We start from the raw sequence: 17,315 nt of genomic DNA on the forward strand, positions 1-17,315 counted from the left end.
TATTTGGAAAGGGAAGATGCCTCGAATTGCTAAAGACACTCTAAAAAAGAAAAACGAAGTGGGAGGACTTACACTCCCTGACTTTGAAGCTTATTATAAAGCCACAGTTGCCAAAACAGCATGGTACTGGCACAAAGATAGACATGTAGATCAATGGAATCGAATTGAGAATTCGGAGATAGACCCTCAGATCTAAGGCGGACTGATCTTTGATAAGGCCCCCAAAGTCACTGAACTGAGCCATAATGGTCTTTTCAACAAATGGGGCTGGGAGAGTTGGATATCCATATCCAAAAGAATGAAAGAGGACCCCTACCTCACCCCCTACACAAAAATTAACTCAAAATGGACCAAAGATCTCAATATAAAAGAAAGTACCATAAAACTCCTAGAAGATAATGTAGGAAAACATCTTCAAGACCTTGTATTAGGCGGCCACTTCCTAGACTTTACACCCAAAGCACAAGCAACAAAAGAGAAAATAGATAAATGGGAACTCCTCAAGCTTAGAAGTTTCTGCACCTCCAAGGAATTTCTCAAAAAGGTAAAGAGGCAGCCAACTCAATGGGAAAAAATTTTTGGAAACCATGTATCTGACAAAAGACTGATATCTTGCATATATAAAGAAATCCTACAACTCAATGACAGTAGTACAGTTGGCCCAATTATATAATGGGCAAAAGATATGAAAAGACAGTTCTCTGAAGAGGAAATACAAATGGCCAAGAAACACATGAAAAAATGTTCAGCTTCACTAGCTATTAGAGAGATGCAAATTAAGACCACAATGAGATACCATCTAACACCGGTTAGAATGGCGGCCATTAAACAAACAGGAAACTACAAATGCTGGAGGGGATGTGGAGAAATTGGAACTCTTATTCATTGTTGGTGGGACTGTATAATGGTTCAGCCACTCTGGAAGTCAGTCTGGCAGTTTCTTAGAAAACTAGATATAGAGTTACCAGTCGATCCAGCGATTACACTTCTCGGTATATACCCGGAAGATCGGAAAGCAGTGACACGAACAGGTATCTGCACGCCAATGTTCATAGCAGCATTATTCACAATTGCCAAGAGATGGAAACAACCCAAATGTCCTTCAACAGATGAGTGGATAAATAAAATGTGGTATATACACACGACGGAATACTACGCGGCACTAAGAAGGAACAATCTCGTGAAACATATGACAACATGGATGAACCTTGAAGACATAATGCTGAGCGAAATAAGCCAGGCACAAAAAGAGAAATATTATATGCTATCACTAATGTGAACTTTGAAAAATGTAAAACAAATGGTTTATAATGTAGAATGTAGGGGAACTAGCAATAGAGAGCAATTAAGGAAGGGGGAACAATAATCCAAGAAGAACAGTTAAGCTATTTAACGTTCTGGGGATGCCCAGGAATGAGTATGGTCTGTTAATTTCTGATGGATATAGTAGGAGCAAGTTCACAGAAATGTTGCTATATTAGGTAACTTTCTTGGGGTAAAGTAGGAACATGTTGGAAGTTAAGCAGTTATCTTAGGTTAGTTGTCTTTTTCTTACTCCTTTGTTATGGTCTCTTTGAAATGTTCTTTTATTGTATGTTTGTTTTCTTTTTAACTTTTTTTTTTCATACAGTTGATTTAAAAAAGAAGGGAAAGTTAAAAAAAAAAAAAAGAAAAACAAGGAAAAAAAAAGATGTAGTGCCCCCTTGAGGAGCCTGAGGAGAATGCAGGGGTATTCGCCTACCCCACCTCCATGGTTGCTAACATGACCACAGACATAGGGGACTGTTGGTTTGATGGGTTGAGCCCTCTACCACAGGTTTTACCCTTGGGAAGACAGTTGCTGCAAAGGAGAGGCTAGGCCTCCCTATGGTTGTGCCTAAGAGCCTCCTCCCGAATGCCTCTTTGTTGCTCAGATGTGGCCCTGTCTCTCTAGCTAAGCCAACTTGAAAGGTGAAATCACTGCCCTCCCCACTACGTGGGATCAGACACCCAGGGGAGTGAATCTCCCTGGCAACGTGGAATACGACTTCCGGGGAGGAATGTAGACCTGGCATCGTGGGACGGAGAACATCTTCTTGACCAAAAGGGGGATGTGAAAGGAAATGAAATAAGCTTCATTGGCAGAGAGATTCCAAAAGGAGCCGAGAGGTCACTCTGGTGGGCACTCTTATGCACACTTTAGACAACCCTTTTTAGGTCCTAAAGAATTGGGGTAGCTGGTGGTGGATACCTGAAACTATCAAACTACAACCCAGAACCCATGAATCTCGAAGACAGTTGTATAAAAATGTAGCTTATGAGGGGTGACAAAGGGATTGGGAAAGCCATAAGGACCACACTCCACTTTGTCTAGTTTATGGATGGATGAGTAGAAAAATAGGGGAAGGAAACAAACAGACAAAGGTACCCAGTGTTCTTTTTCACTTCAATTGCTCTTTTTCACTCTAATTATTATTATTGTTATTTTTGTGTGTGTGCTAATGAAGGTGTCAGGGATTGATTTGGGTGATGAATGTACCACTATATTATGGTAGTGTAAACAATCGAAAGTACGATTTGTTTTGTATGACTGCGTGGTATGTGAATATATCTCAATAAAATGAAGATAAAAAAAAAAAAACTAAAGGACAAATGGGGTGGGATGGGGGGATGATTTGGGTGTTTTTTTTTCACTTTTATTTTTTATTCTTGTTCTGGTTCTTTCTGATGTAAGGAAAATGTTCAGAGATAGATTGTGGTGATGAACGCATAACTATGTTATCATACTGTGGACAGTGGATTGTATATCATGGATGATTGTATGGTATGTGAATGTATTTCAATAAAACTGAATTTAATAAAAAAAAAAAGGAACAAGAGAAAGAATGGGGGAAAAATCGAAAAAATTGAAATGGACCTCAGGGATATGGTAAATAATATAAAACGCCCAAATATAAGAGTCATTGGTGTTCCAGAAGGGTAAGAGAAGGGTAAAGGTCTAGGAAGGGTATTCAAAGAAATTCTTGGAGAAAACTTCCCAAACCTTCTGAACAATATAAATACACAAATCATAAATTCCCAGTGAACTCAAAACAGAATAAATCGAAATAAACCCACTTCAAGACATATTCTGAACGGACTGTCAAATACTGAAGAGAAGGAGCAAGTTCTGAAAGCAGCAAGAAAAGCAATTCACCACTTACAAAGGAAACAGCATAAGACTTAAGTAGTGACTACTCAGCGGCCACCATGGAGGCAAGAAGGCGGTGGCATGACATAATATTTAAAATTTTGAGAGAGAAAAATTGCCAACCAAGAATTCTTTATCCAGCAAAGTTCTTCAAATTTGAGGGAGAGCTTAAATTTTTCACAGACAAACAAATGCTTAGAAAATTAGCTAACAAGAGACCTGCTCTACTTGAGATACTAAAGGGAGCCCTACCAACAGAGAAACAAAGAAAGGAGAGAGAGAGATAGAGAAAGGTTCAGTACTAAAGAGATTCAGTATGGGTACATTAAAGGACATTAAGAGAGAGAGGGAAAAAATATATCTGACAAACATAAACCAAAGGAAAGAATGGCGGATTCAAGAAATGCCTTCACAGTAATAATGTTCAATGTAAGTAGATTAAACTCCCCAATTAAAAGATATAGATTGGCAGAATGGATCAAAATACAAATCATCTATATGTTGCATACAAGAGACTCATCTTAGACACAGGGACACAAAGAAATTGAAATTGAAAGGATGGAAAAAATATTTCATGCAACCTACAGCCAAAAGAAAGCAGGAGTAGCAATATTAATCTCAGATAAAATAGACTTTAAATGCAAGGATGTTATGAGAGACAAAGAAGGCCACTACATACTGATAAAAGGGACAATTCAACAAGAATAAATAACAATCATAAATGTTTATGCACCCAATCAAGATGCTCCAAAGTACATGAGACAAACATTGGCAAAACTGAAAGGAGCAATAGACATTTCTATAAGAATCGTGAGACACTTCAGTACATGACTCTCTTCTATAGATAGATCAGCCAGACAGAAGACCAATAAAGAAACTGAAAACCTAAACAATCTGATAAATGAATCAGATTTAACAGACATACAGGACATTACATCCCAAATCACCAGGATACACATACTTTTCTAGTGCTCACGGAACTTTCTCCAGAATAGATCATATGCTGGGACATAAAACAAGCCTCAATAAATTTAAAAAGATTGAAATTATTCAAAGCACATTCTCTGACCACAATGGAATACAATTAGAAGTCAATAACCATCAGAGACTTAGAAAATTCACAAATACCTGGAGGTTAAACAACACACTCCTAAACAATCAGTGGGTTAAAGAAGAAATAGCAAGAGAAATTGCTAAATATATAGAGACGAATGAAAATGAGAACACAACATACCAAAACCTATGGGATGCAGCAAAAGCAGTGCTAAGGGGGAAATTTATAGCACTAAACGCATATATTAAAAAGGAAGAAAGAGCCAAAATCAAAGAACTAATGGAGCAACTGCAGAAGCTAGAAAATGAACACCAAACTAATCCTATAGGAAGTAGAAGAAAAGAAATAACAAGGACTAAAGGAGAAATAAATGACATAGAGAACAAAAAAAAACAACAGAATAAATAACACCAAAAGTTGGTTCTTTGGGATCAACAAGATTGACAAGCCCCTAGTTAGACTGACAAAATCAAAAAGAGAGAAGACCCGTATAAACAAAATAATGAATGAGAAAGGTGATGTTACTGCAGATCCTGAAGAAATTTGAAAAATCATAAGAGGATGCTATGAACAACTGTATGCCAACAAACGATGATGTGGAGGAAATGGACAATTTCCTGGAAACATATGAACAATCTAGACTGACCAGAGAAGAAACAGAAGACCTCAACCAACCAGTCACAAGCAAAGAGATCCAGTCATTAAAACACTTCCCACAAATAAATGCCCAGGGCCAGATGGCTTCACAGGGGAATTCTATCAAATTTTGCAGAAAGAACTGATGTGAATCTTACTTAAACTCTTTCAAAACATTGAAGAAAATGGAAAACTACCTAACACATTTTATGACGCTAACATAAATCTAATACCAAAACCATGCAAAGATGCTATAAAAAAATGAAAACTACAGGCCAATCTCCCTGATGAATATAGGTGCAAAAATTCTCAACAAAATACTTGCAAATCAAATCCAAAGACACATTAAAAAAATCATACACCCATGACCAAGTGGGGTTCATTCCAGGCATGCAAGGATGGTTCAACATAAGAAAATCAATCAATGTAATACAACACATTAACAAATCAAAAGAGAAAAATCAAATGATCATCTCAATAGATCCTGAAAAAGCATTTGACAAAATCCAACATCCCTTTTCAATAAGAACACTTCAAAAGGTAGGAATTGAAAGAAACTTCCTCAGTATGATAAAGGGTGTATATGAAAAACTCACAGCCAGCATAGTACTCAATGGTGAGAGACTGAAAGCCTTCCCTCTAAGATCAGGAATGAAACAAGGATGCCGCTGTCACCACTGTTATTCAACATTGTGCTAGAATTGCTAGCCAGGGCAATCTAGCAAGACAAAGAAATAAAAGGCATCCAAATTGGAAAGGAAGAAGTAAAACTGTCATTGTTTGCAGATGATATGATCTTATATCTGGAAAACCCTGAGAAATCTATGATACACCTACTAGAGCTAATAAACAAATTTAGCAAAGTAGCGGGATACAAGATTAATGCACATAAGTCAGTAATGTTTCTATATGCTAGAAATGAATGAAGTGAAGAGACACTCAAGAAAAAGTTACCATTTTCAATAGCAGCTAAGAATATCAAGTACCTAGGAATAAACTTAACCAAAGATGTAAAAGACCTATACAAAGAAAACTACATAACTCTACTAAGAGAAATAGAAAGGGACCTTAAAAGATGGAAAAATATTCCATGTTCCTGGATAGGAAGGCTAAATATCATTAAGATGTCAATTCTACCAAAACTCATCTACAGATTCAATGCAATCCCAATCAAAATTCCAACAAACTACTTTGGAGAATTGGAAAAGCTAGTTATCAAATTTATTTGGAAAGGGAGATGCCTCGAATTGCTAAAAACTCTCTAAAAAAGAAAAACAACATGGAAGGACTTACACTCCCTGACTTTGAAGCTTATTATAAAGCTACAGTAGTCAAAACAGCACGGTATTGGCACAAAGATAGATATATTGATCAATGGAATCGAACTGAGAATTCAGAGATAGACCTCCAGATCTACGGTCGACTGATCTTTGATAAGGCCCCCAAAGCCACTGAACTGGGACATAACAGCCTTTTCAACAAATGGGGCTGGGAGAGTTGAATATCCATATCCAAAAGAATGCAAGAGGACCCCCGCCTCACACCCTACACAAAAATTAACTCAAAGTGGATCAAAGACCTCAATATAAAAGATAGTGCCATAAAACTCCTAGAAGATAATGTAGGGAAACATCTTCAAGACCTTGTATTAGGCGCTCACTTCCTAGACCTTACAGCCAAAGCACAAGCAACAAAAGAAAAAAATAGATAAACGGGAACTTCTCAAATGTAAAAATTTCTGTACCTCAAAGGAATTTGTCAAAAAGGTTAAGAGGCAGCCAATTCAATGGGAAAATATATTTGGAAACCATATATCTGACAAAAGACTGATATCTTGCATATATGAAGAAACCCTACAACTCAATGACAGTAGTACAGACAGCCCAATTATAAAATGGGCAAAAGATATGAAAAGACAGTTCTCTGAAGAAGAAATACAAATGGCCAAGAAACACATGAAAATATATTCAGCTTCACTAGCTATTAGAGAGATGCAAATTAAGTCCACAATGAGATACCATCTCACACCAATTAGAATGGCTGCCATTAAATAGGAAACTAGAAATGCTGGAGAGGATGTGGAGAAATTGGAACTCTTATTCATTGTTGCTGGGACTATATAATGGTTCAGTGACTGGAAGACAGTCTGGCAGTTCCTTAGAAAACTAGTTATAGAGTTACCCTTCAATCCAGCAATTGCACCTCTCAGTACATACCCGGAAGATCTGAACGCAGTGACACAAACAGATATCTGCGCATCAGTATTCATAGCAGCCTTATTCACAATTGCCAAGAGAATGGAAACAACCCAAATGTCCTTCAACAGATGAGTGGATAAATAAAACGTGGTATATACGCATGATGGAATACTACATGGCAGTAAGAAGGAATGATGTTGTGAAACATATGACAACATGACAAAATAAGCCAGGCACAAAAAGAGAAATAGTATATGCTACCAGTAATGTGATCATTGAAAAATGTAAAATAAATGGTTTATAATGTAGAATGTAGGGGGTTTAGTGATAGAGAGCAATTATTGAAGGGGAAATGATAACCTAATAAGAACAGATAGCTGTCATGGGTAAATTAACCTTCTAGGAATGCCCAGGACTAACTATGGTTTGTTAATTTCTGGTGGGTAAGGTAGGAACAAGTTCACAGAAATGTTGCTATATTAGGTTATTTTCTTGGGGTATACTAGGAACATATTAGAAGTAAAATCGTTATTTTAGGTTAGTTGTCTTTATCTTATTCCCTTGTTTGGGTTTGTTTGAAATGTTTTTTTAATTGTATTTTTTTTTAAGATATATATATATATATATATATATATATATATATATATATATATATATATATATATATTTAAAGAAAAAATGAAAAAATATGCAGAGCTCCCCTGAGGAGCTGGGGAAGAATGCAAGGGTGTTGGGCTCCCCCACCTTGACGGTTGCTGATGTGTTCACAGACATTGGGGACTAGCAGTTTGATGGGCCAAGCCCTCTATCACAGGACTTGCCCTTGGGAAGACTGTTACTGCAAAGGAGAGGCTAGACCTGCTTCTAATTGTGCATCTCCTCATGAATGCCTCTTTGTTGCTTAGATGTGGCCCTCTCTCTAGCTAAGCCAACTTGACAGGTGAAATCACTGCCCTGCCCCCTATGTGGGATCTGACACCCAGGGGTTTAAATCTCCCTGACGATGTGGAATATGACCCCCAGGGAGGAATCTAGACCCGGCGTCATGGGTTTGAGAACATATTATGGACCAAAAGGGGGACGTGAAATGAAATGAAATGTTTCAGTGGCTGAGAGATTCCAAAAGGAGCCGAGAGGTCACTCTGGTGTGCACTCTTACGCACAATATAGACAACCCTTTTTAGGTTCTAATGAATTGGAATAGCTAGCAGTAAATACCTGAAACTATCAAACTACAACCTAGAGCCCTTGGATCTTGAAGACAATTGTATAACAATGAAGCTAATGTGATTGGTAAAGCCATGTGGATCACACCCCGCTTTGTCCAGTGTATGGATGGATGAATAGGAAAAAGGGGACCAAAAAAAAACTAAAGGAAGAATGGGGGGGTACAATTTGGGTGTTCTGTTTTTACTCTTGTTTTTTTAATTCTTGCTTTCACTTTTTCTGGTACAAGGAAAATGTTAAAAATGATTGTGGTGATGAATGAACAACTATATGATGGTATGGTAATATGATCAATGGATTATATACTTTGGATGATTGTATGGTATGTGAATAAATCTTCAAAAAAAAAAAAAAGAAAGGATGTTGAATTTTGTCAAATACCTTTTCTGCTTCTGCATCGATCGAGATGCCCGTGTGGTTATTCTTCTTTGATTTGTTGGTGTGGTGTATTACATTAATTGATTTTCTTGTGTTAAACCAGCCTTGCATACCTGGAATGAATCTCACTTGATCATGGTGTATAATTCTTTTAATATGCTACTGGATTTGATTTGCAAGTATTTTGTTGATGATTTTGCATCTATAGTCATTAAAGAGATTGGTCTTTAATTTTCTCTTTTTTTTTGTAGTATCTTTGATTTTGATATTATGGTGATGTCGACTTCATAGAATGATTAGGTATCTTTCCCTCCTATTTAATTTTTTTGAAGAGTTTGAGCAGGATTGGTATTACTTCTTTCTTGAATGCTTGGTAGAATTCACATGTGAAGCCATCTGGTCCTGGTGTTTTCTTTTTTGGTTGGTTTTTGATGACTGACTCTATCTCTTTACTTGTGATTGGTTTGTTGGGGTCATGTATTTCTTCTCGAGTCAGTGTTGGTTGTACATGCTTTTCTAGAAAGTTGTTCATTTCATCTAAGTTGTCTAATTTATTAGCATATAGTTGTTCATAGTATCTTCTCATTATCTCCTTTACTTCTGCAGGGTCTGTAGTTACGTCCCATTTCCCATTTCTGATTGTGTTTATTTGCAACTGCTGTTTCTCTCTCTCTCTCTCTCTCTCGCTCTTTTTTTTTTTTGTTACCCTGGCCAAGGGTTCATCAGTTTTATTGATTTTTCTCAAAAAACAAACTTCCGGTTTTGTTGATTCTCTGTTTTCCTGCTGTCAATTTCATTTATTTCTGCTCTGATCTTTGTTATTTCTTTCCTTTTGTTTGCTTTGAGGTTGGTTTGCTGTTCTTTCTCTAGTTCCTCAAGGTGAACGATTAATTCCTCAATTTTTTCTCTTTCTTCTATCTTAATATAGGCATTTAAGGCAATAAACTTCCCTCTCAGTACTGCCTTTGCTGCATCCCATAAGTTTTGATATGTTGTGTTTTCCTTTTCATTTGACTCGAGGTATTTATTAATTTCTTTTATTTCTTCCCTTTCCCACTGGTTGTCTAGTTGTGTGTTATTTAGCCTCCATATATTTGTGAATTTTCCAACTGTCTGTTTGTTATTTATTTCCAACTTCATTCCATTATGATCTGAGAAAGTGTTTTGTATAATATCAATTTTTTTAAATTGTTGAGACTAGCTTTGTAACCCAACATGTGGTCTATCCTAGAGAATGATCCATGAGCACTTGAGAAAAATGTGTATCCTGCTGTTGTGGGGTGTTGTGTTCTATAAATGTCTGTCAAGTCTAGTTCATTTATCATACAATTCAACATCTCTGTTTCCTTATTGATCCTCTGTCTAGATGTTCTATCCATTGATGAGAGTTGTGTATTAAAGTCTCCAACTATTATTGTAGAGGTTATCTACTCCATTCAGTGTTGTCAGTGTTTGCCTCATGTATTTTTGGGCACTCTGCCTCTGTGCATAATTGTTTATAATTGCTATGTTTTCTTGATGAATTGTCCCTTTTGTTAATATATAGTGCCCTTCTTTATCTTTATTAATTGTTTTATATTTGAAGTCTAATTTGTCTGATATTAATATAGCTGCTCCCTCTTTTTTCTTCTTGTTTGCATGAAATATCTTTTTCCAACCTTTCACTTTTAGCCTATTTTTGTTCTTATGTCTAAAGTGAGTTTCTGTAGAAAGCATATAGATGGATCTTGTTTTTTAATCCATTCTGCCTGTGTATGTCTTTTTATTGGGGAGTTTAATCCATTAACATTTAGTGTTGTTACTATAAGGGTAGTACTTTCTTCTACCATTTGTCTTTTTGTTTTATGTCATATCTTATTTTTCTCTCTTTCTCCTTTTACCTTTCCTGATAGTCTTCATTTCCACACTCTTCTCCAAACCTCTCTCTCCTGTCTTTTCCTGTCAGCTTGTAGCACTCCCTTTAGTATTTCTTGAAGCGCAGGTCTCTTATTCACAAAGTCTCTCAGTGTCTGTTTGTCTGAAAATATTTTAATATCTCTCTCATTTTTGAAAGACTGTTTTGCCAGATACAGAATTGTTGGTTGGGCAGTTTTTCTCTTTCAGTATGTTAAATATCTCATACCACTTCCTTCTTGCCTCCATGGTTTCTGATGAGAAATCAGAATTTAATCTTATTGGAACTTCTTTGTACTTACTTTGCTGCTTTTCCCTGGCAGCTTTCAGGACTCCCTACTTTTCCTTGGCATTGGTCAGTGGGATTACTAGCTGTCTGGGGGTGTTCTCTTTGATTTTATCCTGTTTGGGGTTCATTGAAATTCTTGAATAAACATATTCATGTCTTTCATTTAAGTTGGAAAGCTTTCTGCCATTATTTCTTAGAATATTCCTTCTGACCCTTTTTGTCTTCTCCTTATGGGAGTCCATAATGCATATAATAGTACATTTGATGGTGTACCACAGTTCTCTTTGGCACTTTATTTTTTGCTTTCTGCTACTCAGCCTGAATTATTTCAGTTGTCTTGTCTTTGAATTTACTGATTCTTCTGCCAGATCCGATCTGCAATGAATCCCTCTATGGAATTTTTTTATTTCAGTTATTGTGCTCTTCAAGTCCAGTATTTGTTTGATTCCTACGCAGCATCTCAAAGAGATTCCCATTTTCTTCATTCATTATTTCCTCATATCTTTTAGCTCTTTCTCCATTTTTTCCTTTATCTCCTTGAGCATATTGTTGATCAGTTTTTGTAAAGTCTTTGTCCAATATGTCCAAAGTCTTGTCCTCTTGTTGATGGTTTCTGGATTTTTATCTTGTTCTTTTGGATGGGACATAATTTCCAGTACCTTTGTTTCTCTTGTAATTTTTTTTTTGTATACTATACAGTTTAATATTTTAAAGTTTTCCCTCTTGGATTTATTACCTGAGCTGTTTATTCCTTAAGTTTGTATCAGCTAGTGATATGACAGAGATTTCCTTGAATTCCAGGAGCTAACCAAAGCAAAAAAACACCTTTCACAGTGTTTTCAAATTGACTCTGCTTTGGATGGGTGATGGCAGCATTGCAGGGAGGGTGAAATTCACTGATTTTTACCACAATTTTCCAGCCTCTTTCTCCAACTTTCCTTGGATGCTGCACCATGTTCCACTATATTCCAGAGTTTCAAAGCAGTTGATTCAGAGAATTCTTGCCAGTTCAGTAGTTGTTTTGGTGTAGGGACTGATTCCTGGAGCTTCTTACTCCTCCATCTTTCCACTACCTATCCCATTTATGACCTTTCTAGAGTACAGTGATAATAGAGCATTAAGACAGAAATCTGAATATGAGTTTAATTTCAGTGTGGGTAAAGTAGGATTGAGTTTGCCCATTTATTTCAAGCAATATTTGGGAAAGAAAGAATATTCATACAGTTAAGAAGTAGAAGAAGAGCTAAGCAGCATCAAGGGCCCTGCAAAATCATTTATTTGTAATATTGATCATCTGTGGTAGGTTGAATTATGTATGTACCCCAGAAATAACATGTTCTTAATCTTAATCCTGTTCCTGTTGGTGTGAATCCATTTAGGACCTCTTGAATGTGTTATTTTAACTAAGGTGTGGCCCAACTGAATGAGTGTGGATTTAATTTATTAATGGAGTCCTCTATAAGCTAAAGAATTTCAGACATAATGAGGCAAAGCAACAGGAAGGAGCCAGAAGTCAGAAGTCAATGGAACCTGAAACAGGAACCTGAAAGTAAAAGGAAAGGACATCACCATATGACAGGAAACACAAGGAGTGCAAGGATTGTCAGCCAGCCAGAATTGACCAACCCCTCTAGGAAGCAAGCCTTCCAGCCTCCAAAACTATAAGACAATGAATTCCTGTTCTTTAAGCCTACCTCTTGTGTGGTATTTGTCATAGCAGCCTGGAAACTAAGACATCATCAATACTGCTGTATGATTTCTCTTCTTTAGCACTGGCAGTTTAAGTCATCAGCAAAGAAAAGAAATAGAGAAACCCAGGGTTACACATGAGAAAGACATGTGGTAGAAGATAAAAGGACTGCAGTAATTGGCTTTTTCAACAGTGTACCTGGATAGATGAACCATGGAGTCTGTGATAGGAAGGAAATGAGAGAAAGAGAGAACTGAAAGATGGGCATATTTCACTTGGATCCAGGAATTAATGGTCACTGGACCAGTTCTTTTGGGTTGTTCATTGACCCATCAAATATTTATCAGGCATCAGCCATATTACAGGCACCTGCTAGGCACCTTGGGTTATAACGGTGAATAAGGTAGACATCATGTTGGCCTCCATGGAACTTAAAATCTGAAGATAAATGTCAAACAATTGGAAGTTACACAAAAGGAAAAAATCAGGGTCTTTAGAGGCCATGATGGCATTTAGAGGGTTTTGCCTCTTCTTCCTCTATATTCCCAATACCTGCACAGTAGGCACCTTGGGTTGCATGCTAGGGGGTCACTGGACACTTATTATCTGCTCCTCTCCTTTGCCTACTCTTCTTCCACATTTAGGATGGTCCAGCAGCAGCTGAAGTTAATGCTTGCTAAGCACCTGTGTCAATTATTGTTAATTAGAACCACGAATTTAATGATGTTTCTTCCTTGTTCTCTTAGCTCTCCACTCAGAATATATCTGAGGAACTTTATACAAAAAAGAAAAATGGGATGGCTCTAAATTTGAAAATAAGAATGGAAAATAAGTGGAAGTGGTCAAGATAGGGAAAACCCAGAACAGAAGCAGAATGACAGTTTTGAAAGTCACATTACATATGACTTCCTTGAGACTGAAGAAATTAATATAAATAAAATTAAAGCATAATTAATGAATACATCCCTCCATGGATTTTATTTCAGTGGAGAATCTGATTTCACTTGTTCTTTGGAATAAAGGATTTTCTCTTTGTGGAAAATTAGAGAACTCTGAATTTCACAATGAGCTTTTTCTAAGCAATTTGGCAAAATGCACCAAAAATCCTGATTTCTGGTACGTGGCTTTCTCAAGAGTAAAAAAGATACTCATATTTAACATACCATAATAATTTGCCCTGCACTAAGGAAATCTTGCAAATTTGTCAAGACTTAGACAATTTTTTGGTATGTCAGGTCAACTGGACCATAGTTTCTCTTTATTTTCAAAATAATTGATGCCAGAAAAGGAAAATGCTGGAATTTTACTCTACTGGTGAACAAGGGTAAGGTTCATACAGGGTGGACTAATAATTCAGATTTCTCATTTATGCTACATTGATCTTTGGCATAATGCAGGATTTGACCAAATCTTATAAGGATGCCATGAAACCAGCAACACTCAAGGATATCTGGATGCAGTACCCCCAAAACTTCTGGAAAGTTCACAGGGGTCATTATAAAATGAAGGATTTGATCCAATTTAGTCCAGCCAGAGGTACATCAATCTATTTAAGAAAGGAATAGTGTTCTGTAAGATATGAATGGCACCCAATGACCAGAGGCTGTCTCCTCATTACAGATTTAAAAATGTATGCATTTGATGATAATTTTACTTACAGACTTGAAAGTCAGGGCAACAATAATTTTGAAATTCTGTACTATAATGAACTTGAGAAATGCATTCTGTAGGCAGCTTCAAAGAAATAAAACATTGTTGGTTTTCATATATAAGTAAATTAGTGAAGTAATTAGTAATATCAAGATGGTATTAAAGACAGAGAGACTCTAAGAAAATAATAATGCTTTCTTGGCTAAGGCAGCCAAATAGAATTTGAACTTTGCATTGACAATATAGAAAAAAGCTATCAGCAGCAATGAAAATCCAGTCTCCAGCGCAACAGGGATTGAATACATTTATGAGGATTGTCGTTTTGTCAAAGATGAAGACAGTGGCAGCCACATTTCCCCCAAAAGCTGCTCAGCAAGTACTTTATCTCCAAAGATTATGACAGCGTCTCCATTGAGTCAGAAGATATGGAAAAGGAGAACACATTACCTGAATTTCTCAGGATTTAACAGTTGTATGACACTTACAAAACCATTCCATGAATTTGGTTGCCATGGAGATGGGAGAAGGAGTATTCATTTAGGAAGAAGGAAAAGGAGAGGAAAGAAAATTAGAGTAAACAAAAATGATAAGAGCGATAGAGTGTCCCACTAATCTACTTGATCCTGCAGTGGAGACAAGATGTTTTCTTTAGGCATGTGAATGATATCTTGAATGAGATGTCCCTAAATAATTGCTACTCAGTCTATACAGCTCTCCAAGGTTGTCAAAACTGCTGTTTGCTTAGTGACTCTTTTCACTCTTTTAACTTGGGAGAGAGGACTGCTAGTAGATCCTTTGGGGCTGCTACATTGCACAACTTCTAGAGACACCATTCACATTGTAAACAGAGCCCCTTGGAGTCATTCAAAATGGCAGCCTACAGGACCCAACCCTTCCCACACAGTTCCCTGAATGTCAACAGGAAGCACTGGCAGCTTCATAAGGTGCAGGTAAAACACCATAGAGAGGGTCTACCACAGCAGCCCTCCTAAGAAAGGGGTGCAAGGTAAAGAGACCCTAGGATTCCTTCTCATAAGAGCAAAGTAGCTTACTTACCTCACCTTTTCACCTTTCCACCTTTCCATAATTTTTAACTTTTGTATAATGCTCTCTCTCTCCATTTCTTGTTCACATACTTACATACATATTTTACTTAGTTTAATCATTACATATCCATTGTATATGAAAATTTAACATATCAGGAATCTTTGTCTTATTTTAATAGGACAAAAATTTCAATGGATAATGCGTGATGTAATCTTAAAAAGCATTTTAATAGAATTTTTGGTTTCTTTCATAAAATTGATAGTGTAGATAATATGCTGTCTGAAACAGTAGCCACTAGCCTCATGTGTTTAATGAGCACTTCAAATGTGGCTATCTGAAATGAGATGTGCTATGAGTGTAAAATACACTTTGGATTTTGAACAAAAAAAAGTATATAAATAATTTTTATATTGATTATATGTTGAAATAATATTTTGGATATTGGGTTAAAGAATATATTATTAAGTCCACCAATTTCTTTTTGCTTTTTGTTAATGTAGCCACTAGAAAAATTTAAATTACATATGTGGCTTACATTATATTTCTGTTAGGCTGCACTGGTATAAATCATCGTGCAGCTATAGGAACTTAAAATTGGGGAAAAAACTAAAATTTCAATAATAAAGGAATGGTTAAATCATCTTTGGTATATTATATGAGTGAGTGAATATTGTGAAACCTCAAATTATTGACAAATGGACTATGTGGCAAAAAATGTGTGATGTTATATGAATAAAGAAAGCATAAGATAAAGTTACAGAAATGTTTTTAAAAATGAGAAATTTTTTCTAAGTACTAACTGGAGCTATGTGTGAGAGTTTAGATTATGTGAATCTTTGCTCCCCCCTTCTTTATTTTCAAATTTTAAAAGCATGCCTTCATATCATTTTCACATTGAAATATTACTGAAGCCATTAAACTTTTATTTGTTATTAAAAAAATCACTGGGTAACACTAATTCACAGACTAAGATAAGTTAAATGAAGCAGAATGTGGTGGATTAGTGTTCTCAAAGTGATATTGTGGAGAAAGGAACAAGCTAACTATATGTTCTCTCTCACTACTAAGTGGGAATGAGGCAAGTGAAACTCCAAAAGAGGAGAGTTGATAATAGATATATTGTCTTTAAATTAAGAATGAAAGAATGAAGGTGAAGCATGTACATCTTTTACCACTTTGAAAAATGTAGGAAAAGAATTAGAAAACTGAATCTAAGATCCTCTAAAAAGAACTAAAGTTCTGGAAATGACTTGCCATGTTTAAATGCTTACTTTTGCAAAATATTTTTTCTCCATTAATAGATTCATGATGATGCTATCCAAAGTTGAGAATTCATCAGAAGAAATCATGGAAGTGATGAAAAATTTAAGTAGTATACAGGTCTGCTTTTGTGTGTGTATGTGTGTGTGTGTATATGTGTATAGTTTTTTGTGCTTCTGTTACCTCATTTCAAAAAAGTTAATAGGAAAGAAGTCTGAAAATGGAGAATATAATCTAGGAAAATATTTGCAGGGGATAAGCTTAATTTACTTTTCATGGAAATTTCTTTTATTATATGAACATTGACTCAACTATAATATTTTACTAATATCTAGCTTTTTCACTTTTAAAAGTAAATTTATAGATTATGTTTAGTCTTTAGTTAACAGTAAATTGTTTTTATTCAGCCATTTGGGGGCTTTTCATAGTTGACCTACCAGAAAAAGTTAAATTTCCTAATAAAGAGTTTAAGTTTTTCAAATGAAGTAAACAATATACTGTATTAAGATATTTTCTAGACTTGTCAGTAATCTTAGATTTGTAGAGAACTTATTTACATAACTCATTTTAAGACGACCTTTTTTTAGGCTTTGGAGGGCAGTAAAGAGCTTGAAAATCTCCTTGGTATTTCCTGTGCATCACATTTCTTAAAAAGAGAAATACAGAAAACCAAAGAACTAAGTAAGGAGAATTTGTTTTCAATAGTAGTAATTTTAGAGATAAATCTGTTAATTTTTCTAACATTTGAATTTGATAAACTACTTTATATGTGCTACTAGATGTGATAGAAATACTATTGCCTTCATTTAAATAAGAAGCCCTTT

At 35.9% G+C, this 17,315-nt stretch overlaps 1 protein-coding gene across 10 annotated transcripts in view; it reads left to right on the plus strand.

The window, feature by feature from the left end:
- Positions 1-17,315, plus strand: part of LOC119527217 (integrin subunit beta 3 binding protein) — a 172,823-nt gene that overhangs the window by 96,688 nt on the left and 58,820 nt on the right. For all 10 annotated transcript variants that reach the window (XR_005215340.1, XR_005215339.1, XM_037827037.1 and 7 more), the window contains 2 exons: positions 16,533-16,611; positions 17,079-17,172. Coding sequence is in view for 8 of the 10 variants with exons in the window: in XM_037827037.1 (XP_037682965.1) it covers positions 16,533-16,611; positions 17,079-17,172 (173 nt within the window). In the remaining 2 variants the exon portion in view is untranslated. The remainder of the gene's footprint in view (positions 1-16,532; positions 16,612-17,078; positions 17,173-17,315) is intronic.

This window comes from Choloepus didactylus, chromosome 2, assembly GCF_015220235.1.
Source record: "Choloepus didactylus isolate mChoDid1 chromosome 2, mChoDid1.pri, whole genome shotgun sequence".
Taxonomy (NCBI): Eukaryota; Metazoa; Chordata; class Mammalia; order Pilosa; family Megalonychidae; genus Choloepus; species Choloepus didactylus.